Below are 25,644 nucleotides of genomic sequence, written 5' to 3'. Positions count from 1 at the left end.
TTCTTTTCCACAGAGATCGCAGAGGTTGATGACTGATGGCAGGGGTCTGCGGGGAGACCTGAGAATGCGTGGAAGACATCTACCACTTCCAGGGTATAAATACTTCCCGCATCTCATGACACAAAGGCGGGCGTTTGTTATTGCCTTGGTTCTATTTTTTTTTTTATTTTGTCCTAGTTATCTCATTTACCAACCAATATTTTCAGTACAAAAAGAGGGATTTAGATTTTTTTTGTGCTGTTATCTTTGTGTTTTCATACTCTATATCATCAATAGAAGCTATTTTAGTGTTTTCTTCAATTGAAAACAAAAAGTTGATAATCTGAACATTTAGGACAATAATTTCTAAAAAAGGAAATATCACACATTTTCACTTGTTTGGGTACATATTTTTAAGGTAGTGTTCCTCAAGGTAATTAGAATTTGTATTCTCTCTTTTGCTGGAGCCACCATAAAGGTCAAATTTCATCAGCGACTCACTGAAAGTTCTGTGGTCACTTACACAACTGTTCTGGTGTACGGGCATATCACAGTTCATGGGACTCAGTTTTCTCTCATATGAAATTTAGGGCCTGCACTGTCACTTCTTGCTTCTCTTGAATTGTTAAGGAGGGGGCTGTGTTGTTCCTACATTTTTGGACAGAGACCAACCTATACAGCAACACTCTTCTACCAGGACACTGGAATGTTATATTTATGCAAAAATGCTTCCTGTTTAAAAAAAAAAAAAAGTGCTTCACCGAAATTTTATAACCACTTAGCCCTAAGGAATTTTGAGTCATAAGAATATAAGCCCCAGTGTATCATGGTACACAAAGGAAATAAATTCAAATTATTTGCATATCTTTATGTAAAATATGAGTGTGGGTATTTATAAATTAAACTAGAACTCTTTTCCTAAAATCTTGGACGGTAAGCCAGTTAATTGGTTTTTTGATGTGTTTAATTTTAAACACTTGAATTGGAAAATAGATCTTTAAAATTTGTTAATTACAACAACTAAAATGACAGTATAATTAAATCAAAGGAATAAACAAATTAAAGTTACTGTTAGTGTCTCTCTTTTCTTTAGGTTATTCACACCATCACTGCCACTGATAAAGATGACTTTGCCAATGGACCAAGGTTTAATTTCTTCCTTGATGAACGCCTACCCGTGAACCCAAACTTCACACTTAAGGATAATGAAGGTGAACATAGATATGATTTGTTGATCTATGATTTTTCTATTTTGACTGGCACGGTACAGGCCTTATTAGATTTGTCTCATTCCTCTATACCCAGGAACAGCTTGCAAGCTGACATTCAAACTCAATCTGATGTTAGCGTGTTATGATCTGTGACTAGCTTGTATTTAAAACTGAACCATATGTACGGATGCCATTCATTGAATTTACTCAGTATTTCTTTAAACAAGAAATGTACATGCAGTATGCTCTTGGGCAAATTGTAAAAGAAATCTTAGCTGATAAACGTGTTTATAATTGCTGCAGCAACTGCTAGAGTACAAAATATATTTAATTTAGGAAAAATGAAAAATATGTCCCAAAGAGAGCCACAAAATCAGATGCAATATTTGAAATCATGCTGCATTAGGAAAATTATGCAGAAGTGCTGTACACATTGCACTGTCTCTTGTTATGGTAAATGTATTCTAAAAGATGGACAGAAGATGTTCATAATTATAGGAGATTGTGGTTTTAAAAAGTTTATAATATATATTTTTAAAATTAGTTTTATTTAATAATCTGCCTTATATGGAGAAAAGGAACACACCCAAGTTAGTAATTATGGGAAATGTATTATTATTTAGATGCTCTGTCTAATTGTTCCCCCTGTTTTATTTGGGGGGATATTAAAAGGTAATTAGTATATGTAATTTTCTAATTAGCACCAACATCCCTCCAAACGTTTATGATGTTGATTTGAATATGCTATGGTCTAGGATTTACCATTTTGTATGGAATCCTGATGGGAGACAATAATATATCAGTCTTATAAGGAACAGGTATCCTTTCTCTGCATATGTTGGAGCAAACATAAAACACATAGTTAACTCTGGGCAGAATTGAGACTTATGAAAAATACCACAATAAAATGTGTACATATTCTGTTTATTTAACTAAAATACATATTTATAGAAAATGGTGGAATGATATTATCAAAGTTCAGCATTGATATTTTCTTTTAATTCCCCCACAAATGAAGTAGTTCACTGAAATAAGTCTAATGATTTTTCTAGTGTAGATATCAAATCATCTAACATATTCATTGGGTATAGACTGGAAACTCTCCATGTCAGTTTCTATGATATGTGAGTATGTTTTCAGAAGTACATCCAGAATCCACTTCCTGCTCTTTCCAATACCCCTGCCATTACCACCACTCCAATGGCAGCAAGATTAAGCACAGGGAGTGTTTGGCGAGCTTAGACATGATACTTCTGGTTCTGTTGTAAAGAGTTATAGTCCACTGTTCCCCAGATTTAAATAAACAATGATGAAAGTTTAACATCAGAAAAGGAGATTGGTTCAATGATTTGAACAGGAAGTTGAATGAGTCTTGAATGCCTGAAGCTGGCAATGTACCAGAATGAGGAAAATGAAGTAGATTATATCTTTATGATGTCAACATCTATGAAAGGTAGAAAGCATATTAAGAATGGGCAGTAAAGATACATTGTAGTAATCCAAGTTTCATATGTTATTGGAACTAGGTGCTTCTATTTCTTGTCTTAAGAGAAAGATATAAAAACTAACAATTGAGACAATTAGTATTATAAGATTTATCAATAAGTGCTTTCATTTTTTTTTCATAGAAAATGGATTGTGAGATGGACAAAGAATCATTTTTATTTATAATCATTATGTAATAACCTTAAGATTCTGGGATAGAATTTTTTTTTTTGATCAGTGATATCAGGACATTCCTTTCAAAGTACTACCTCCTGCACAAGATGTTTGTCTGAGAAGGCAATGTTCCCTGGATTCCTTCCTCTGTATTTTCCTCATGCACCTAGTCTGTTGCATATCATCCCTATGCATCCTATAATAACAGGAAAAACTATTGGAATGTATTCTGCTCAGTAGGACATACGTAAAATATCCCTTGGTCTTCATTCAGGAACACTGTGCTGTCTTTGAGTATTTATACATGATGTCATGTTAGTAGGTTAAAAGTTTATGAAGACAGAATGTCCCACAATACTGGTTCCTCACTGAACTAAATCCTATAAGAAACTATATGGTACTTGAATTAATCCTATAAGAATTCTATAATGCACTTGTAAAGTGCCTTTTAATAAAAAAGAATATATATATGTGTGTGTGTGTGTGTGTGTGTGTGTGTGTGTGTGTGTGTGTAAAATCTTAGAGAGACACTATTGTATTCCTTAGGCATAGATTAATTAATGAGAGATAAATAGGTTCCTTGTACCAGCTAAAAGGGTATTCCTTCATCTGAATTGTAGTAAAATTCCCATTTGTTATGAACTCCATTTTGAATAACATGATTTAATACGATATTCATGTTTTCTTCCTTCTTTGCATGTTTTCTTATACATTTTATTCCTAGTTAATTTGTAATCTACTAATTTATTGGGGAATTGAAGAACTAAAATCATCAAAAATGTTTCATTTATTTATTAAGAGTTATTCGGGTTTCCTTAGCTTTCATTATTCACTGTGACATATGCTAGGAATATACTGAAAGAAAATACCAGCATGGAGCTAATGATCTGCTGGGGAAGCAGGAGGTCTGTTAGAGAAAATGTGTTCCAAACACTCACTGCTTTGGTTTGTGGCCATTTTTTAGTGATAGACATGAAAGACACTGATGCATCTTTTAATTTTTTGTGTATTTTCTTGAACATATCTGTCTTAAGAGTAATATTGGATATCAGCCTAATCTAATTACAGGAGCAGATTCCAATCTTGTTCATTGTTAATATGCTTTTTGTTTGTTTTCTTAATGATAATGGGACATATTTCCTCATGTGTCTAGTGACATATTTGTGAACAAATAGCCTGGAAACTATACCACTCTCTCTTGCAATTTTCTTTAACAATGTACTTGAGGAAGGAAACTTGGAAAACAGTAAATTTTTGCTCTCACAATTCCAAATGTCACAAACCTAAAGATTCTTTGGAAGGTAGAGAAAATGTTCTCTGCTTCCAAGCTGGAGTTTTTGTGTTGTATAAAATGGAAGACACTTTCTCCCACATGATAGAGGAACAAAAGAGAGAACCCATTGAAAAGAGCTTTTTGCAATATGGCATAAATCCACTCAAGCTGAACAGATCTATAAACTGCTGAGTAGGACCCAACTCCCAGCAATAATGTATTGTTGGTTAAATTCCCAACCACACTGTGGAAGGGATTGAAAATTTCAAACTTCAACACTATAAGATGTTTTCATGTTAAGACACTATTCCTCCAAAAAACCCATCCAAACGTATTCAAATGAATCCAATCAGAAGGTGAGCTGAGTAGATTCTGCTCATCTCTTATTTTCTCTGTTCCTAGAACAGTAAATCTGGAGTATCTTCCAAAGAATTTGGTTGTACTTGACAGTGCTCCTAGATTCATTGTATGCTCAATACCAAACCAAGACAGGCCCAGTGAGGTCTTTTTGGCCTTTCTCTGTTTTAGTGTAGGGCTTTACCTCTGATAGACTTCTAAACGTAATTTCCAACTAGATCTTCCTTGTTAGAAAAAGTCTTCAGGGAAACTCAGTCACACCCACTTCAGGTCTTTTCATTTCCAGGTTGAGGACCAACCCTGGAAACTTTAAAGAGCTCTCATTGTTGCTCTGTGCTCCGGTGTATAATCTTGAATCCATAGTGGCTCTTAGCAGAAGAAACCAGAGGTAGAACAAGTCATTCCTTGCTGTTTGTCAAGTATCCCTCCACATTTTTCCTTTCTGGAACCTTAATCTGCCTAATTATCTTGCTGCTCTGATTCTCTCTCTCACTAAACAAACACTTGCTTCCCATATTCAGAGTTTCTTTTGTAGTAAGTGGAGTAAAGTTAGGCCCAAGCCCTACTTTTTCTCCCTACTTTATTCTAAAAGCCCATGTTAATTTGGGAATGATTTCATTGAACAGATTTGATACTACCTCAGCTTGGAAAAGAAGGCATTGTTTAATGATTATCTGTCTTTACAAGGATGGATATGTTCCTAGTATGCTAAAATCTTTGAAATTTAGAAAATAATAGCGATCTCATCTATTTCCCCTCCCCAGGGTGATTCATGTGTCCCACTTTGGGTCCTCCTTGTTAGCTAGCTGTGGTGATATTTTATTTGTGCTCTAACAAATAAAACTTTTCTGGGGATCAGAGGACAGAGCCAGTCACTAGATTAGATATAGAGCCCAGACATTGGCAGCACACGTTTTTAATTCTATCACTCGAGAGACAGAGATCGCACTGGATCTCTGTGAGTTAAAGGCCACACTGGAAACAGAGTCAGGTATAGTGGCACACACCCTTAATTCCAGCATTTGAGATGCCATGTCTTTGCTTGGGAAGGACACATGCCTTTAATCCCAGGAAGTGATGGCAGGAAGCAGAAAGGTATATAAGACATGGGGACCAGGAACTAGAGGCTTTTAAGAAGTTCAGCTGAGATCTTTTGGGTGAGGACTCAGAGGCTTGCAGTCTGAGAAAACAGGAACTTGCTCTTGAGACTCTCTGCAGGCTGAGGATTTCAGTCAGAGGATTCATGGAGTTGATGAGGTACGTGCTGGTGACTGTGACTTGTTCTATTCCTCTGATCTTTCAGCTTTCAACTCATTATCAGGATCCATGTTTTTTATAATAAGACCTTTAGCAATTCATGTTACAGCTAGCTTCTCTGGAGCTGTTGATTGTAGTCTAGTTATCCTTTGTTTTACATCTAGTATGCACTTATGAGTGAGTACATACCATGTTTGTTCTTCTGAGTCTGAGTTACTTCACTCAGGATGATATTTTCTAGTTCTATCCATTTGCCTGCAAATTTCATAATGTCATTGGTTTTCCTTCTGAGTAGCACTCCATTGTGTAAATTTACCACATTCTCTTAATCCATTCTTCAGATGAGGGGCATCTAGGTTGTTTCCAGATTTTGGCTATTACAAATAATGCTACTATGAACATAGTTGAGCATGTGTCCTTGTGGTATGATTGAGCATTCCTTGTGTATATGCCTAAGAGTGGTATAGCTGGGTCTTGAGGAAGACTGATTCCCAATTTTTCAGAGAAACCACCATACTGATTTCCAAAGTGGCTGTACCAGTTTGCACTCCCACCAACATTGGAGGAGTGTTCCCCTTGGTCCACATCCTCTCCAAAGTAAGCCGGTATTCATGTTTTCTATCTTATCCATTCTGACAGATGTAAGATGTTATCTCAAAGTCATTTTGATTTGCATTTCCCTGATGACTAAGAATGTTGAGCAATTCCTTAAATGTCTTTTGGCCATCTCTGGTTTATGAGCTGGCTTTTTGGAGCCCACTACCTGGGGTGGGACTCCTTACACAGCATGGAGGCAGGAGGAGGGGCTTGGACCTCTACTGATGGACTAGACTCTGCTGATTGCCCCTGGCAGGAGGCTTGCCTTCTTGTAGGAGGAAATGAGGTGTGGATTGTAGGGGGAGGAGGATGCAGGGGTGGGAGGAGGGAAGAGGGGAATCTGTGATTGATATGTAAAATGAATAAAAAATTCTTAATAAAAAAAAGATGATAATTGTAATCAACTCAGAACCTTACCCCAGGTTTGAAGCAACACACAGATCTCCAAGATATATATGAGAATTAGAATGGGTGGTAATGCTTTACAAAAATGCAGTTCTCAAATCAAAGGGAGTAACATAATTCATTTCTGCTCCGAATGTAAGTGACTATGGCTGGAGAACACAGCATTAGGTTATCCCAATGATCATGTTCCAATATGGTAACAGCTTCATAAAAATCTTAGAGTAACAGAAGAAAAAATTGGTTATGTATCAGTATTTTCAAATATATTGGTATACACATCACTTAGGATGTTACAGAACTGTCAGAAACCCTGGGCAACAAGCCTCAGATACTTTCATTCATGTTTACATTGTGTCTTAGTGAAAGCTACCTACATTCCTAAATGTTTATCTCATAGTCAAGGTGAGGTTAATTCACAAACAGCAGTGGACAATTAATGGATATTTATTTATTATTTATTTATTTGCTTATTTTTTAGGTTTTCTGAGACAGGGTTTCTCTGTGTAGCCTTGCTTCCTGGATCTCACTCTGTAGACCAGGCTGGCCTCAAACTCACAAAGATCTGCCTGCCTCTGCCTCCGGAGTACTGGGATTAAAGGCATGCGCCACCACCGCCCAGCTAATGGATATGTAGGGGGCTAAAGATAACTTCATATATTTGGCTCAGGACCTGAAACATTCCAACCTATTTACAATTGCTAAGTCGAGAAAGCCAAACAGAAACAGAAACAGAAACAAACTTAGGGTGACCGAGGACCCTGAAAGTTCTGTGTAATAATGAGGCAACTTCGGAGAATATTTAGTGTGGTATGGGATTCTTTCTAGTACTTTAGTTATAGCAGGTTTTAATTCTGTGTGACAGTCATTATTCTTACCCAGTGTTACTATTGTCACTTTTTAAAATCTGATATAATTCCCCACTCATCAGAGTACAGTATGCTCAATTGGCTCACTGTAACCTAAAGTATCCATGGGCATATCATACTAAAAGACTAGCTCTCATGAGATGAGTAGATACCCGAAAGTCCTGAGAAATGACTGTAATAGTCTATAATCTCATATCAATCTCAATTCATTTCTCCTTACTTTACTTGAAAACATGGATGGCTAAATAAAAATGTCATGTGGATGTATCCAAAACAGCAGCATTGATGCTTACAGGAAGATATTTCGGTGTTAGCTTAAGTCTGGGGTCTCTGGGAATCTGTTCTAAGTGGGAAGTAACAGAATATAACAGGTTTTCACTTAGAGTGAGAAATGTTCCTCCATAGGCCCATGAATTTGAACACATGGTCTTCAGTTAGTGGTGCTCTTTAGAAGCATGTTATAGAACCTTCAGGAAACAGTATCTCATTAGAGATGGATTTGAGAGTTTACAACCTCTCCTCACTTCCAGCTCTCTCAATCTCCTCTTGTGTAGATTAAAAATGTGCTCACCCAGCTTCTAGCTACCATTTCTATGCCTTACCTTCACATCCATGATGAACTCTCTCCCTCTCGACATGCAAGCCAAAACAAACCATTCCTTCCTTAACTTTCTGTTGATCTTTTGTCACAGTGACAGAAAAGTAACCAATGTAGTAGGGGTTAAATAAATTGAACCCCTGAAGTTCATAGCATACACTAGAGAGTATTTCCTATTAAAATACTAAGAAAAAAATCTTTCAAAATTCTAAAAAAAAAAAAGAAGAAAAAAAATCTCAAACAAGGAAAACAACAGTAGACATGCAAATGTGGACAAGGAAAAGCCAGAAGACCTCAATGCTACATAAAGAACCACAAACAACTGAAAAATGTTGAGAGCAGCAAAAATGATCTTCCTCAGGAGAAGAGCACACCAGTTAGTTTTTCACACCAGATGATCAGTCCTAAAAACATACATACATGTAACATTATACAGATTGAGCAAGTTGTGCTTCATATGTTTAGAAATTATAAATATGTATATGTAGACATATAGACATATGAATGTATATACATATTTTACACACATATATGTATTTGTATATGTATATGTGTGTATAATGTATATAATGTATGTGTATATAAATATTTGTATAAACATATATAAATAGGCCCTTAATTTGGAAAAGACTAAGGAGGGGAATAAGGAAAGAAAGGGTTTAGATGGAGGAAATAGAAGAGAGAAATGATGTAATCATAATTAAAAAATATAAAAGAAAGAACTTTTTAACAATGATATGAACATACCCTCAGAAATTTTTCCAACTTTATAGATAACAATATATTTTACAAATTTACAGATAATGAATTCAAATTTTAAAAAATTTGTATGAAGTTAAAATAATCTTTTGCAAATTAGAAGCAAATAGTTACTAGTAGTTTTAGAGGTAGGACTTCAATGAAAAAAATCACTCTGCTACCTAAACTGTAGTCTCTTCTTAATGCTGAGAGGCCATAGTCACCCACTGAATGCTCAGAAAATTTAACAACTATATAAGACCTCTCATGAAATTCCATTATGAAAATATATGGTCATCAAAATCAACTTAAAATAAGATAAAGGTCTCACATATATAAAGACAAAGTATGAATACTCAATGTGTAATTATTCTGCTCCCAAAAACAATGGATTGGGTATAGAATATACCTATAAATCAAAAATAACAGAGTAGAAAACAGAAAACATATTGAATATTAATTATGCTTTGGAAAATTTTAGTTTGTTCATTTATTAGACAAAAAGAAAAAATACCCAATTTTCTTTAAAAATAATACAGGGTGCACACTCATATCCTCTTCCGTCCAACTGACATTTTATACTGTTCTTCATCAGGCATCTCTCCAGGTCCCACTGCACCACACTTTAACACCTCTCTTTCCTTCCCATCTTGGAAGAGAAATTCTGCTGTCAGCTCTCAGGTTAACACTGTTTCACTCCTGCTACTTAATCTTTAAAGTGGTATGTAGTTCGCAGTGTGTCAGACAGTGGTGTAAACTGTCTGGATTCGAAGGAATTAAATCACCTGACACTCCTGCTTCCAAGGCCCTTGTGTGGTTCAAGAAGCAAGAATTGCGTGAGGTGTGATTTGCAATGCAAGCCAGTGAGGTGACTGCAGAGAGAGCATTCATGCTGCACTTAAAATGCATTAGGAATGTGATTTGACCAGATGGAGTGACACAGAGCACACATTTGAACAAAGAGGTTTATACAGGTGACAGACAAATCATACTATGCATTGTTTAGAAAAATCTAGCAAGCATTGTATTACAGAGACTTGATCACATTTTAGTTCTTCCTGAAATCTAATTCATAAATAAAATGAAACTGTCTATTCTTATAAACAACTAAATGAATCTACCATTTAGCTCCTGGGCAATGAGAGTCAAATTGTAATCATTAAAAAAACTTGAGATGATAAACAAAAATGATCAATATTCTTCTGAAAAGTTGTTTTCCCTAGATCATTAATTAAATATTAATCACATATATTAAGATAATAAAACTGGATGATTATTTTATAAGATATAGTATGAAAAAGCCTGAATATTTGATTTAATTTAATGAGCTTTATTGGCTTTAAATAGTTAGTAATGCAATCTTATTTTAAATTTAAACTTTAAATTTAAACCAAGGTTAAGAAGCTGGAGAAATGGTTTATGGTCTATCAGAGACACTAGATTTGGTTCTCAGCAAACCACATGCAGCTTTACAATCATCCACAGTTTCAATGATGTGGAATCTATGCCTTCTTCTGACATCCATGGACATACTTATGAACATGATACACATACATACATACATACATACATACATACATACACACATGCACATACATGCCACAAAACACTCATACATAAAATGAAATGAAAATCTAAAAAGAATTTTAAAACATGGCAAAGAAAGTAATTGTAAAATTGTAGCAAGAAATGTGTGAAACGTTTGTAGATTGGTATGTATGTTTTCCTTTAGTAACTTGTAAAATTTTAGGTTTATCACCAAAATTCTCCTTTAAATAAATTTATCCTCTTGGTTTACCAGCTCTAGTAATTGAACTGTAGTAATAATATTAGCCAACAAGCCATCAAAGGAATGTATTAGGGATCTGTTTGTTCATCCCTTGGCTAATATGGAAGAACAGACCATTCCTCTAACATAAAGTCACTCCTAGTCAACATGGTGGATCTGATTTATTTCAGAAACCTCCTGTTGGGTCTTTCGGGACTAGGATTTATTTAATGTAAAGAGGTTTGCCAGACTAAGTCCTAGGCTTAACTCTAACTGTAAAGTGTATTCGTAAGTCCTACAGATTTTAGCAATGAAAGAGACCACCAATACCTCTGTACAGTGATGTCTAAGCCATTCACAGGGTTCCAAAGCACACCAGGTTTTTACATTTTAATTAGTATTCTATTTCATGGATCTATTCATGCATGAATAGATATTTTGTGCCACATTTTAAAAATTTATATTGTTGTGTATTTACTGTATTTTCAATTTCAATACTGTAAGTCTTGAAGAAATTTTTTTTTTAGAACATGTGAAGTTTCTCGGTCCACTTACCATTCCTGATCATAAATGCTGTATCAAATAAGATGTGCAATGGTATTATTCTTATGAGAAATGATGGTAGTTTAATAACATAAAACCTAATCCATCCTTAGTTCTCTACATTTTTGATTTGATGTGTATTTTCAAGTTATATATTTGATCATATTTTTAAAAATTAATGTTTTCCCCAGGAAAGCATTTACTATTTACTGATTTATTTTTCAATACCAAATGGTGAGCTTATATATATACATATATATATATATATATGTATATATACAGAATTTACACAGACTAAGCAGATTAAATTCACGTATTTAGGAATATATATAAATATAGGTATCCCTAAGTGATATGTATATCACAAATTAAAGTATGTATTTATATATCTATGATTTTCTATATATATATATATATATATATATATATTACAATTTTAAAAAAAAAAGAGACCATGTATTTGAAAGGAAGCAGGGACAAGAGGTCTGATACATACCTAAGAGGGTTTGCTTGGATGAATGTATTGAGGGATAAATGATGTGATTATATTTTAATGTCAAAAATAATAAGAAAACAAATGACTTTATAAATATCATTTATAAAATATTTCTTAAATTTTTTATCAATTATTTTTGCCTTCACTGTATTATTTTAAATTGCTTCTTTGTAATACTGTTTCCCTCAGAAAATGTGCAATGAACTGCTTGTGATATCACTTTTTAAAAGATCATGTAAGTGAAAAGGAGAATAATAGTTTGTGTGGAGACATTTGAAAATGTACTAAAAGAGAACTTGAAGCAGACATGGTATGGAAATGATTTCTGTCCTAACTCTGTAGCTTTTAATGTATCTTCTGATGCTCTTTCTTTCAAATTTCTCAGTGCACTGGTATGGCAATGCAGTCCTTTTGTTTGAGACCCAGCGGAAACCTTGGGAGCTTTTCAGAGCTTATTTTATATTTCTTTAGCATTGTCAGCTGCATAGCAGTCAATATCCCCATAGTTTTATTTTTGGCCTTCAAATAAGAACTCGCAGCTGGTGCTGTAATGTGCTTAATTTCTCCACCGAGCATAAACATTTAAAATTCTGTTTTTATCCACAGGGTTTCAAGAAAACATTTAGTGATTTCCCCCATTCCTAAACAAAATAGTGCACACATAATCGCCCCTAAGTTACAAACCAAGCATCAGACATCCTCTAATGGATGCGGCAGCCATTGTGCCCTGCTGAGTCACTTAGCTGCTGTCAACAAGGAGCTGGGACATGTTTTGATTCTACTGTGGCTCTCCTTCCCCTACCAGTCAAGTCTCAGGGTCACCAGCTACTAACATTTATCTGGCTTCACCTGACAGGACCACGCTGTCCTCTCGCTTTACACTTTCCGAGCATGAATGCTGCGAAGTTAAACACTATGTACACCCTCTGACCCCAAAGTAGGGATGTGTGAATTTCTATGTTAGCAAGGAATTTTAGTTGATGTCTTAGTATAGGTGGAAAAATGTGCTTTTGTTCTTTCTGAATGTTTCAAGCACTACTGATTTTTTGTGTTGTTTTGATGTGGCCCTTTTGATCCATTTCCCAATGCTTGTTTTACTAACCCACGCTGTCTCTCACTTTTCCTCCCACTCCCAAGAACAAAAGGAAAACTGACTCATGCACTCTATGAAAACAAAACTTCAAAAAAAATCATAGAAAACAAAGTATAAAAATCTATTTTTACCATTCCAGACATGTTCCTTTGTTTTCCCCTGAAGACACAGTCAGCCCTATTTTTACCTCATTATACTTATTGCAAAGAAGTCCTGACATTGTAGGAGTACTATGACCCAACATCTGCATAAATAGTCGTGAGCATTTCAACAAATTTAAAGAGTGGAAATATGTATTCGCCAGAACTGACTAAAGACTTTCTTCAGGGACTAAACATCTAGTAACTAAACATGATTTTTTTTTCTTTTGCAATGTCTCATCATTTTAGTGCTAAAAAAAAAAGTGTGTGGTTAATAATAAGTAGAGGAGTTCCTTGGAGTTCAAATTCAAACATTTACCACAGTTACTTTTACCATTCACTTCTACCATTTTATTATTACGCCATGATTGTGTTTTTTTTTAGTATTTATTGTTTGGTTTTTAAATCTGAACATGTAACAGCCCCATACCTAACCACCACCTTATCTTTCTCATTTTCTTTTGAGACATGTCTATCATTACAATTCTTGGGTTGTGACCTGGCCATGACTCAAGCTGGCCATGAGCCTCCACATTCCTCTTTCTGCCTCCTGAGTGCTAGTATAAACTGGCATTCCCCCACCTGCCTGCTATCATTTGCTTCTTTTACCTATCACCTAAATTATCACGTTTTTCATGAGGAGATTTCCGGATGACATGATATCAAATTTTGATTCAAATAAATTTATATGTTCTTCTTTGTTTTTCTATACAGTATTGTATATGCATATAACCCTTCTGTATAATTAATTGTCAATACGGACTAAAGAGTTTTCAAAGATCGTTACCAAAGTGTTGATAAAGTCTTCTGCCTTCTTTGCAAGATGTTTTTTTATGAGAGTGATAGAGCAACCAGACAAAAGTAGAAGAAAAAAAAATAAAACCTCAAAAGTGCTACTTTACTAAATTTTATAACAATAATATAACAGTAATTTTAATCAATTTCTAGTCTCCTCTGAAAGCTTTATTTAAAAAACATGACAATAGAGTATCGTGAATAAATACTACATAATTTTCCACAACTTTTTATGAATCTAAAATCAGAATTATTAGATTGTCGGGTTTCTTTGCAATTTAAAGGTGTATGGAGAAGATGTATGGCAGATGGCAAAAGAGATGGCATTACAGGGTGCAAATGAGAACATACTGGTGTGTTGGATGGTAGGTTGGTGTTCTGGCAGACACACAAGTGAGGCCGCAAGATGTTTGCAAACCCAAGTGAACAGGCAGAATTGAGAGTTGAAGCACTGAGATTGTAGTCGTTCTTGGGGGTTTTTTGAAGGGGGAGGCAAGAGAAAAAGGAGGAGTAAGTCTTCACTAGACAGTCTAGCAGATTATGCCATGGAAGGAGCGCACCTTAGGTTAGTTCATTTGGGTAGTTATTTTGTAATCCATGACATTGTAATAAGAAACCAGCAGAAAACAAACTCCTGCTGAGTAGAGTTCATATCAAAACGTATTATGTAAGTGAAGCTTTACTGGAAACCCAGACAAAACTGTATCATGTGTGGGCTCCATGAATTAAATTATGAATGACTGTTAGAGCTGCCCGAGAACCTGGGAACACTGAAATGTAAAAGCCTGCCTATTCTTCTGGATAAAGCAGCTCTTCTCAGCTGTCTTCAGATAAACAACAAAGAAAACCTAAACATTTGCTCTAATTAGTGGCACACGGCTGAGAATCTCAAATGATTCTGCTGTTTTGTGGTGTTTAGGAAGATTGTTTCTATGGTCTATTTTACTGTCCTTTGTATAAAAAGTATCTCTCAGGCTTACTAAAATCAAAGAACCCATTGAAATTGCTAGGAATCTGTATATATTGCTTTCCACTTTCAGGAACATGTGGTTTTCATATTTTCTAAGGTATGTTGGACTTTTAAATGGATTTTTGTTAGCCACTTAAAATATTTTAAAACGTCTTATTTTAACTTTAACTCTATGTAATTTACTAAAAGTAGTCAAATATCAGGATCCATTATGCAGGATTTTTTTTTCCAGACAGGGTTTCTCTGTGGAGCTTTAGAGCCTATCCTGGAACTCGCTCTGTAGACCAGGCTGGCCTCAAATTTACAGAGATCTGCCTGCCTCTGCCTCCCGAGTGCTGTGATTAAAGGCATGTACCAACACCAACTAGCTATGTGTGATTCTTTAAATGTATAGAAACATGATGTTCATAAAATTAACTAAATATATTATATCCAAACTGTATGGCCAATAGTAATTTGCATTCTACTACTCCTATTCTGTAGCCTTCTATCATTGCTGAAACAGAGATGGAAAGACAGTCTTCATATCAACAATGTATTTTACTATAAATATATTAATGAAATATCCCACAATGTTATCCCTTAAAAAGCTCCATAAATAAAATATTATATTTGATATTATTGCACTTCAATGCCTTTGAAGTGAAATATTCACTATTCTAAGTCAGCACAATATTCTTTTAGTTTTCACATTAAATATTACATCTGTGCTTATTCCTCCAATAGGCTTGCATAATCAATTCTGAATAAGAAATGGGTTTATATAATGAATAAGGACTATACTATTTTGAAGAAGTAAAGCAGATGTGTTGGTATTTCTGCACTGAACTGATAGTGCATGAACCACAAACACAATTACCTTAATTATGTTCTGAAAGAAATTTACCAGTCTCTGGAATTACTTAGAGACCTTCTGCTCATCTAAATCTGTACATGACATGTGACCCCCTTGTTATCTCAAAATTCTTTGTCATTTTTTTTCTTATTTTATCACCATGTTAGGTGGCTTACTCTACATTCACACTATGGGGTTAAAATGACACTTTGAAACAGTAGACATAATTTGTGTGTAATATTTTAATGTTTTAAATGAAGAGATTAATTGATTATGTGTATATATGCATATATATAGTGAATGCTTTTAAGATTCTTTGTTTATTTGAAAGCTCTATATTCTCTTCATCTATCTCTCCCTATCTATCTATTCATTTATCATCTATGTCTGTCTGTCCATATATCTATCCATATATGTGTGTGTGTGTGTGTGTGTGTGTGTGTTTATTACCACTTAACACCTATCTTGTATTTGTGAGATTGTGTGTTTTGTTTCCATCTTTGATGTTCATTCCTGATGTTCAAAGTATCTTGTTCGAGTTCGGTGAGTGTTCCACCACATATGCTTTTGTGGGTCCAGTGAAGTACAGAATACCCTTTGTCAGGAACCTGTTATTCTGCCCTGCTATGCCTTTATAGGTGAGAGATTATCGCTCCTTAAGTTCCCTTTTCTTTTTAAAAGTCAGATTCTTGGCTGAAAAAAAAATAAAAGTTTTATGTCACCATTTCATAAAACTTCTACTAAAAAATTCAAAGTACCATAGAAAAATATCTTTGATTTCTTGTATGACTAATCACCTCTAGCTGTAATTCTAGTGTGTATCCTCATCAAACGTGCAAAGTAGCAGGTGTTTCGGTGTTATGGTACACAGGGTCCACCTAGGTCAGGTCATTAGCATTTCCTCGCCTCAGCCTGCATAGCTCCTGCATCACAGTAAAAGACAGTGTGGAAGAAGTTCCCAGTTTCATTTCAGCTCAGTGCCTTTGTATGATCTATAAAGATGTTGCCTCTTTATCAGGAATCTTGCTGTCTTGTTTTGTCGGAGTCTTGCTGTCTTGTTTTGTGGTGCATTCAAGATCAATGGAATAGAAGGGAACCGATGATTCATTTGCTAAAAGAATAGAAATGTCTGCCTAATCACTCACTACCACAGTCTTTGTTTTGGAAGTTTCCTGTGGCTCTCTACTGGCTTCATGCCCTTTTCACATTTTAAATGTTTCAGTGACTAGGTCTACGTCTAAAGTTTTTATTGCTGTACCTTCTTCTCTGTAATGCCACTCTAATCTCTTTTTCCCCTGATGCTAGGTCTCTTAACTTTTCAAATAGGTTTCTCAATTTGAAAACCAATATTTGCTCTTCCTTTGATAATTGCCCCTTTATGGTGGAGTGTCCATTTACAAACTGAAAAAAAAAAAAAATTCCCTATACCCGTTGTATCCATGAAAGAAGATGTGAATTTTTCACGGCAGATTTACTAAGCGTGTTTTGTTTTGCTTATGTCTGTCGTAGATAACACAGCCAGCATTCTGACAAGGCGGAGGAGATTTAGTCGAACTGTGCAGGATGTGTATTATCTGCCCATTATGATCTCTGACGGTGGCATCCCCTCTCTCAGCAGCAGCAGCACCCTCACAATCAGGGTTTGTGCCTGCGAGAGAGATGGGCGTGTGCGGACCTGCCATGCAGAAGCCTTCCTGTCCTCCGCGGGCTTGAGCACAGGAGCCCTGATCGCTATTCTTCTCTGTGTTGTCATTCTTCTTGGTAAGTTCCTATGATTCTAACAAGTATGGCGACTCTAGAAAAAAGGAAGTGCAGAATAAGGAATGCGTACATGGTTAAGAAACATGACGTCATGAATTTTCTCCTGATGAACTTTTTAATGATGCTGATGCTAGGAGTTCTTTGACATGGTATTTACCAGCATAATTTGAATGAAGCGAAAGAAAAAGTCACAATACAATACTTTGTGTAAAAGTCAAATACCCGATGTTATTTAGATATTTGGGAGAGTTCGGGGTGGTGTCAAGGAAGACTATATTTTGCAGAGGATGCCCTGAATCTTTGCAAGCTTTGCACAGCAGAGAAACACTTTGTGCAAGTGACATAGCAAAAGAATATGCTCAGGAGGAAAGACCAGGAGTAACCCGGGTGCAGGTGTATTGAGATTCAAAAGGAAAGAAAGATGGAGCTGAGAAAAGAGAAGAAGAAGAAGAAGAAGAAGAAGAAGAAGAAGAAGAAGAAGAAGAAGAAGAAGAAGAAGAAGAAGAAGAAGAAGAAGAAGAAGAAGAAGAAAGAGAGAGAGAGAGAGAGAAGGAGAGGAGGGAGGGTAGGGTGAGAGACAAAGAAAATCAGTAACACACAGTGTCTTGAAAGTCAAAAGTGAAAATGGCGGCAGAGAAAACAGACAATACGTTATACCACAGGTCTACTGATAATGTCAGGAGCAACTTAGCAGTTAAATAACTTCATTAAAAATTATTGATCACATCCAGCCACATAGCACTCAGTGTTTTAGTGCATTATAGCAAGACCTTATTCATTGTAGCAAGACAGCAATATTCACTATATTCATTGTAGCAAGCCACGCTGCATTAAGCTTTTCCATTTAGTCTTTTATAGTAATATGTATAAGAGAAGGGAGCAGGACAACTCAGACCTTTGGAATTGTGTTCCTATGTACATTGTACATTTGCTAATTTCTTTAGGCATTGAAATGTGTCTTTTAAAAATTAAATAGAAGAAAGTGAGAAACAGAAGAAGGCTGAGCAGTTACTTCCAATCTGTTCTCAATTAAATAATCTCGAGAGACTCTCGGTATCCAAGTTGGAAATTTTCAGTGATAACTGCCATGACCAGAGGCTGCCAGTAGCATTTGTGGAGCTAATCAAAATAATCACTATGATTGTGATACTTCATTTCTACCACATTTAATACCAAGATATTTTGGCATATAAAAGGATCAACAGACATTTTGAGTAAACACATCTGTGATGATGTAAACTTGCAGGGAGTGTGTTGTAATTCAAGTCACAATAAAAGCAAATCCAGACCACACAAGGGGTATGTATGAATCTGGAAACCCCTGAGCAATCCCAATATGGGGATGATAAATAATTGATAGGAAAAATAATCTGAAAAACCAGTACAAAAGTAGTTAACTAAACGTGTTTCCTTGGGAGTAAAATTAAGAAATAAAGAAGAACAATTCATTTGAAATTTTGTTTATGAAAATATAGTATCAGGGAGGCTGGAAAATTGGTTTAACAGTTCACAGCATCTGCTGTCATTAGAGAGGACCCGAGTTCAATTCCCAGCACCACATATTGACTCAGCATAGTCCTTATCTCTAGTTTTGGGGGATCCAACGTCTTCTTATGGCCTCGGAGGGCACTACAGATAAGTGGTACACAGATATACATGCTTCCAAAATGTCTATACTCATAAAATGATACTAAATAGATTAATCATTAAAAATTATATAATATTAGGGTCCAAATTCAGTAGAAAGTATATAGAGGATGTTTGGTGTCCACAAAGTATTGAGTTCAGTCTTCAGAATCATATGAACCAGGCATAGCAGAATGTATCTAGAATCTCAGTAGTGCTGAGAAGGGAGTGGGAAGATCTGGAATTCAAAGTCATCCTATGCTATATAGCAAGTTTGAGGAAGCTTGAGCTCCATCAAAATATGTCTCAAAATTACCTAAGGAAAGATAGTAACAATGATCTCAAATTTTTTGTAATTTTGAAACTAAGACAGGAAAAAAAAAAAGAAATTCACTAAGAGAGGAAAAAGAAATCTACTAACAAATGATGGAACACTGAAGAATGATAACATCTCAAAAATACAGCAATCAGCCAGACAGTGGTGGCTCACGCCTTTAATCCCAGCACTTGGGAGGCAGAGGCAGGCGGATCTCTGTGAGTTCGAGGCCAGCCTGGGCTACCGAGTGAGTTCCAGGAAAGGCGCAAAACTACATAGAGAAACCCTGTCTCGAAAAACCAAAAAAAAAAAAAAAAAGAAAAATACAGCAATCATTGAGATTCCATGCTAGGTGTACAACTAAAATCTACCTCCAAGTAACCCAAGATGATTTACAATTTTAAACAAAGAAGTATGCAATTTTTAATATATATTTATAATATATATGATATATAAAATTATAATATTTATTTATAACACTTTGGCTCTTTGATATTGTATTTCCCAACCAAATAATATAAATGGCATATCCATATCATGTACATGATTTCAAAGACCAGGTGAATTTCTTTTTACTATTTTAATTTGATTTCCAAATTTTCAATAAGTGATTTGTCTCTAATTATTATCTTCACTCATGTTCTTAAAATGATGTGTTCTTTTTTCATGGGATTTGATGGAAATGTTTAGTAACAGTTTCAAGGGTTCTAAGTGTTCTCAAGAACAGTTAGAAGGACAGTATTAACAGTAAACCAGAAATAATTTTATAGCAACAATTAACAATAATGTTCTTAGAAAGGTTATTTATACCACAAGGAGTCTCCAATCACCTAGCCTGTCTCCACTTTAATGGAAATTTCTCTTGTTCCCTCCCACCAAGATTCTTTGTATTTACTTGATGTCACGTTACACACCAATAACTGACAAAAATGTATAAAAACAGCCAGGACCACAATCTAGTCTGTTCCTTTCCATTATGCTCTCTGGATTAACACAATTGCCTGTAACTAGAGAGATAATCTATGCCTTAATGTCACACAAATATAAATGGTTCCCTTTCACTCTGAAAATTATGCAGGTTGTGTAATTATCCGGGATTTTACTATTATGTTATGCTTGTATGTATTATCTATGGGAGTCACTGGTTACTAGCAAATAATCCTCTTACTTGAAAAACATTAGACTCAGGGTTTAAATAATTACTATTCTTTTTTGAAGCAACACACATCTTGAGGAATATTGGAAGGTGGCCCAGCAGTTAAGGGCACTAGCTCCTTTTGCAGAGAACAGAGGTTTGTTTTCCAGTATGCATATAACATCTTACAAGAGGATGCATGCAACTCACTGACATACAGGCAGGAATAGCATTTATACACATAAATTCAAAATAAGTAAATCTAAACAAGCCTTACCATGAATACTTTTTAAACTTTTGCAAAATAGACACATATACAACTTAAGAAGCATAGTATTATCCTCCACGCTTCATTATGGAAGTGTAATGCACACAAAATTTGAAGCATTTACTTTGTGAAGAATACAAATGATCTCTCTATTCTGTAATAGTGTTGATTATTTTTTCCTTTTTTATGTGCATACTTTCTACACCAAAGTTTAACTGAAATCCTTTTTCTATTTGCTGAAGTGTAAGGCATAAAATACTGAGAAATGACCAAAACCAGGTGTCAAGACTTCTTTCTATTACTTTATCCAGTGTTAGCAATACTACTAACTACTTTTGGTGAGAGACCCTAAAATACAGTCTAGTTGTTCACGTGCTTGAATATTGTGCCTAGGCATTAACCTGTGTACACAATGTCTGTATCAATTAATGGGAAATTTTGCTATCGAAACCATTATTTTAAATGGTTGACATCTTTACCCATTCTCTCTGTTCTTTTATTTAGTGTCTTCCTCAATAAGTCTTGGTTGTTGTATTATTTTCCTCTTTTTTTATCTCTGCTTCTTCATTTCATAATTGTGTAGAACCAAAATTCTGCTGTGAGGAATACATAAGTTATGAAAAAAATAATGCAAAATGAACAGTTCCTATAGAGCAAAAATTGTGCATAAATAAAGTAAAAACCATTTGCAGCTTTATAGAAAAATATTGACTTTGATTATTTTTATAGAAATATGTTCTGCCTTCTTCATATCCATACAAAATAATTATTTGTAAATTATAAACACAGATTTTTTCCAGTTAAAAGATTTCTTTCCATCACACTAAACAATGAATAGTTATTGTTTATACTGCAATGAGTGTCAAGACACAAACTTAGCAAAAGAGAATAATATAGTATCACACAGATTAGTAAATCTGCAATGGTTTATTGAGGTTATCAGTTTAGACATTCTCTGAACTATCCTAATGTCTATTGGCTCATTCAGTAGCATGCAGATCAAGGCTGTGTTGCAATGCTGTCCTGACTCTAGAAGGTGTTGAAAACATCGTGGAAAACACTAATACTTAAAGTCCAAGCATTGCCTTCTCTCTTCTAACTTCATCCTGTTTCCATTTTTTCTTCAGCCATTGTGGTCCTTTTTATCACCCTGAGGCGCAGCAAGAAAGAGCCCTTGATCATTTCAGAAGAGGATGTGCGGGAGAATGTGGTCACTTACGATGATGAGGGAGGGGGGGAAGAAGACACTGAGGCCTTTGACATCACAGCTTTGAGAAATCCTTCCGCTGCAGAGGAGTTCAAGTACCGCAGAGACATTCGGCCTGAAGTGAAGCTCACTCCTAGACACCCGACATTGTCCACCCTGGAGAGTATAGATGTTCAGGAGTTTATTAAGCAAAGACTGGCAGAAGCAGACCTGGACCCCAGCGTACCCCCTTATGACTCTCTACAGACTTATGCCTATGAGGGTCAGAGGTCAGAAGCTGGGTCTATAAGCTCTTTGGACTCAGCAACCACACAATCAGACCAGGATTATCACTACCTTGGAGACTGGGGGCCAGAGTTTAAAAAGTTAGCAGAACTCTATGGAGAGATGGAATCTGAAAGAACAACATAGGCGGTCAATTTTTTTTGGAGCTTTGTAGAATTTGCTTCCTGACCAAGTGGCGATATGACCTCAATATGACAAGGAAGTCGAGCGGAAACAGTACTTGGAACTGAGCAAGCTGTACACAGCTCCTGTAGAAACAAGTGCCCTTTTTATGATCAAAAGTGGGTTATTGGAAGAAAGTCAAATATAAAATAAGTACAGAGAAAAAGCTATTGTTCCTTGTGTATATTTTCAAATGCTCAATAAAGTCTATGGTACTGTTTAATTAAGAATATCTGAACTAAGCCAAACAATGAATATTTATTTCACTATGTTGTGATTTCTTTTTTCCTAAAGCAAAATTTACAAAGGGGGCTTCACATCACTGTCAGATCCCTACAGTATCATACGCTACCCATGGAAACATGCAGAGGTAGTCACAACCTCCTATACGACTTCTCTGGGTGGACCTTTGAGACCCCTAATCTGTTATTGTGACAGAGCTCATTATTCTTGTCCTTTGCTTCAATTACGGGAGTTATTCCCAACAAACCAGGCAACTCTGTCGTGGACTTGAATACTTCATTCCCCTCTGCCCTCCCCATTCAAAGCTGATGGAGCATGGGGATTTGCTGCCTGTACTCTAACATATGCAAGGTCAGTGCCCTGGTTACGCACTGTCCTCGGCACGGAGACCAAGGTCTCTGTCCTGTCCATCATCGTTTACGTTAATCGGGGACACTCTGTTTTTAAACTGACAGAATGAGTAGACTCCAGTCATCAGATATGTCAGGGAAGTTTTGATTTCAAATATAATTACAAACCTCATCCTGTATAAAAACATGGGAAATTTTTCATTGTTTCTCTCTCTCTCTCTCTCTCTCTCTCTCTCTCTCTCTCTCTCTCTCTCTCTCTCTCTCTCTCTCTCTCTCTCTTTCTCTCTCTCTCTCTCTCTCTTTCTCTCTCTCTCTCTCTGGATCCCCATTCATTTCAGTACATTTATATCTGAAGGTGGTTGTCAAATCTTTTGCCTGCTGGTTTACACTTCAGCACAGTTCATGTATTTCCATTCTAGGTAGTCATCGATAATATGTAAGTCCAACGGTGAGTCTGATCCCTTTGTGGTTTATCTGGTTGTTTATCCATCTTCAACCTTCATGTGGGTCCACATTTTCTCACTCTCCTGGTTAGTCCTTGCACACATGGTCTTTACAGGAAAATAGGTAGGAACAGGCCAAAGAAGTAGAGGAATCACGCATATGACCCCTGAACAGGTCACCCCGAGTCTCTGAACTTCAGAGTCCCCAACTGCAGTGTAGAATAGCAATGACTTCTCTGCCTACCTCACAGGGCTATTGTGAGGACAAAGAAGGCACTGTGAAACCACTCACCAAGTGCAAGGTATTCTGCTGGCTGAAGACTTGCACATATCCGATTTACCAATACCATTAGTTTCAAAATACATATCTGCATACATTTTACTACATAGTGACCTAATGATGAGAAAATTTTATGAAATCTTCAAAAGTCAAGCTGTTGTTAACAAAAATATGTAAAAACAAGTCTAATGGTTTAAATATTTTCCAAACAATCTCATTTTCTTTACAACTTCTTGGGACTTTTTAAACTTTTTAAAAGAATATTCCTTTCTTTTGTTTTGGGGGCTTTATGAAAAAAAAAAAACTATAGAAAATCAAAGTACTACTCTTTGAAATTACCTCATCTATGTATTCCTGGTAAATCAGAATTTTTGAGCACATGAGATATAAAGTATTTGAAGGAATAGATGTTTTTCATTTAATCTTTAAATTTATTAGACTATAATGTCACCAAAAGTTATGACATTTTCTGATTGCACCCTTGGCAAACTTTGGGACTGTACCTCTGTTTGAATCACCATGTGCTGTCATATTCCAGTTTGGAAGTTTGGGAACTGAGTTTAATTCGAATAACTCTCAGTTTGTGTTCTAAGCCTGAGGAATAAATGAAATTTAAGCTTTTTACAACACCTTAGCTTCCCAGATGCTGCTTTATCAGTTTTTCAAACATCATAATGGGGCGCATTCCTGTGTAAGGATAAATCAAAAGACAAGAGGGGTTGGAGGAACAACAGCCTCAGGATTCTCATGGTCTGATTAGGCTAACAAGGAAACTTCCTCTACTGAGGAGAGTGTATTCCTTGGGGAATGCAATGAATCTACATGCCATCTCTCCTTACTCCAACGATGGGATCATGAGGGTCCGGTTATAACATTCCATTCGGTTTTTGCTTTGAGATTTTTTTGCAAAATTACCAGAATTTTAAATATATCCATATATTCACCAGGTTCTTCACAGAGATCTGAAGGATGAAAGTGTGTGTATTCTTTCAACTCTGTAACAAAGTCAATGTCTTCTATATAGTTATGAGTGCTAAATTATTTCCCAGATTTTGTAGAATAAAACATTACACTGCTACTTAAGTCTAACTAGCTATTAATTATAATGATATATTGCTTATAAGTCCCTGATATTAATCTAAATATGAACAAAAACATGGTCCTTTTGTAATCTGAAAGGACTTATTTGCCATAAAAAAAATTGTTAACAAAGCCATTCTATGTCCTGCATTTGATGTAGACTCTGAAAGTAAAGACTTGTTTAATTGTTCTAAGTAGAAAGCAGGTTCTAAGTCTATTATTTGAATCAAAATAGTAATGAGAATCCTTGCTTTGTAAATTGGCTACTCAACCCTCAAAAGGTTATATTTAAAATCTACAGTTTTATTAATAAGAAAGTTTTCATAGAATTCAGAGGGCTGCTTACTTTCTTTCACTGAAAGAAATAGCCATGGAGTCACACACCAATGATGCCTCACAGCATGCTTCATAAACCAGAGTTAATACTTCTTTACGTAAATATAGTATAGATTTAAAAAATCAATGTACCACATATTTTTTAGACAGACTCTATACAAAAAGGTGTTCACACATCTAAAGAAAATACTGAGTGACAATACTTTATATTAAGTGTTTCATAGCATTAAATGTTTTACAGCACTTATTAATATTCTGCAAAGTTTGAGAAACTAAACTTTTTGTAGAAAACCATGAATGAGGTATGTCACAAATGTATTCTACTGTGAATTTGTTCAAGTAATGAGTTTCAAATGGATTAAAGAGGAAATTGTGGCTAAGGTAAAGATCCATATAGAAGAAATTGTGATTGCCTGTGAAATGGCACAAAAAGGAAATGGCCATGAAATCAATTGCCAACACTTAACCACATGGGTACACACACATATGATAATATCTTGTTGAAGAGTATTTGGAGTGGAAGATATAATGTCTACATGTGTTCTCAAAATAAAACCATAGTGGAAGTTTCT

The 25,644-nt window shown here is 35.5% G+C and overlaps 1 protein-coding gene across 7 annotated transcripts in view; it reads left to right on the top strand.

The window, feature by feature from the left end:
• The window catches only part of Cdh18 (cadherin 18), an 886,990-nt gene extending 863,801 nt beyond the window's left edge, over nucleotides 1–23,189 (top strand). For 4 of the 7 annotated variants that reach the window (XM_028868182.2, XM_028868181.2, XM_028868183.2 and 1 more), the window contains 3 exons: nucleotides 1,073–1,190; nucleotides 17,090–17,341; nucleotides 21,814–23,178. In XM_028868182.2, coding sequence (XP_028724015.1) covers nucleotides 1,073–1,190; nucleotides 17,090–17,341; nucleotides 21,814–22,304 — 861 coding nt within the window. In that variant the 3' untranslated portion in view covers nucleotides 22,305–23,178. Of the gene's footprint in view, nucleotides 1–1,072; nucleotides 1,191–17,089; nucleotides 17,342–21,813 lie in introns of all 7 variants that reach the window. The other 3 variants (XM_028868189.2, XM_028868188.2, XM_028868187.2) reach the window with 3 other exon arrangements.
• The last annotated feature ends 2,455 nt before the right edge of the window (nucleotides 23,190–25,644 follow it).

This window comes from Peromyscus leucopus, chromosome 11 (genome assembly GCF_004664715.2).
Source record: "Peromyscus leucopus breed LL Stock chromosome 11, UCI_PerLeu_2.1, whole genome shotgun sequence".
Taxonomy (NCBI): domain Eukaryota; kingdom Metazoa; phylum Chordata; class Mammalia; order Rodentia; family Cricetidae; genus Peromyscus; species Peromyscus leucopus.
This window is presented reverse-complemented; position numbering and strand designations above follow the sequence as displayed.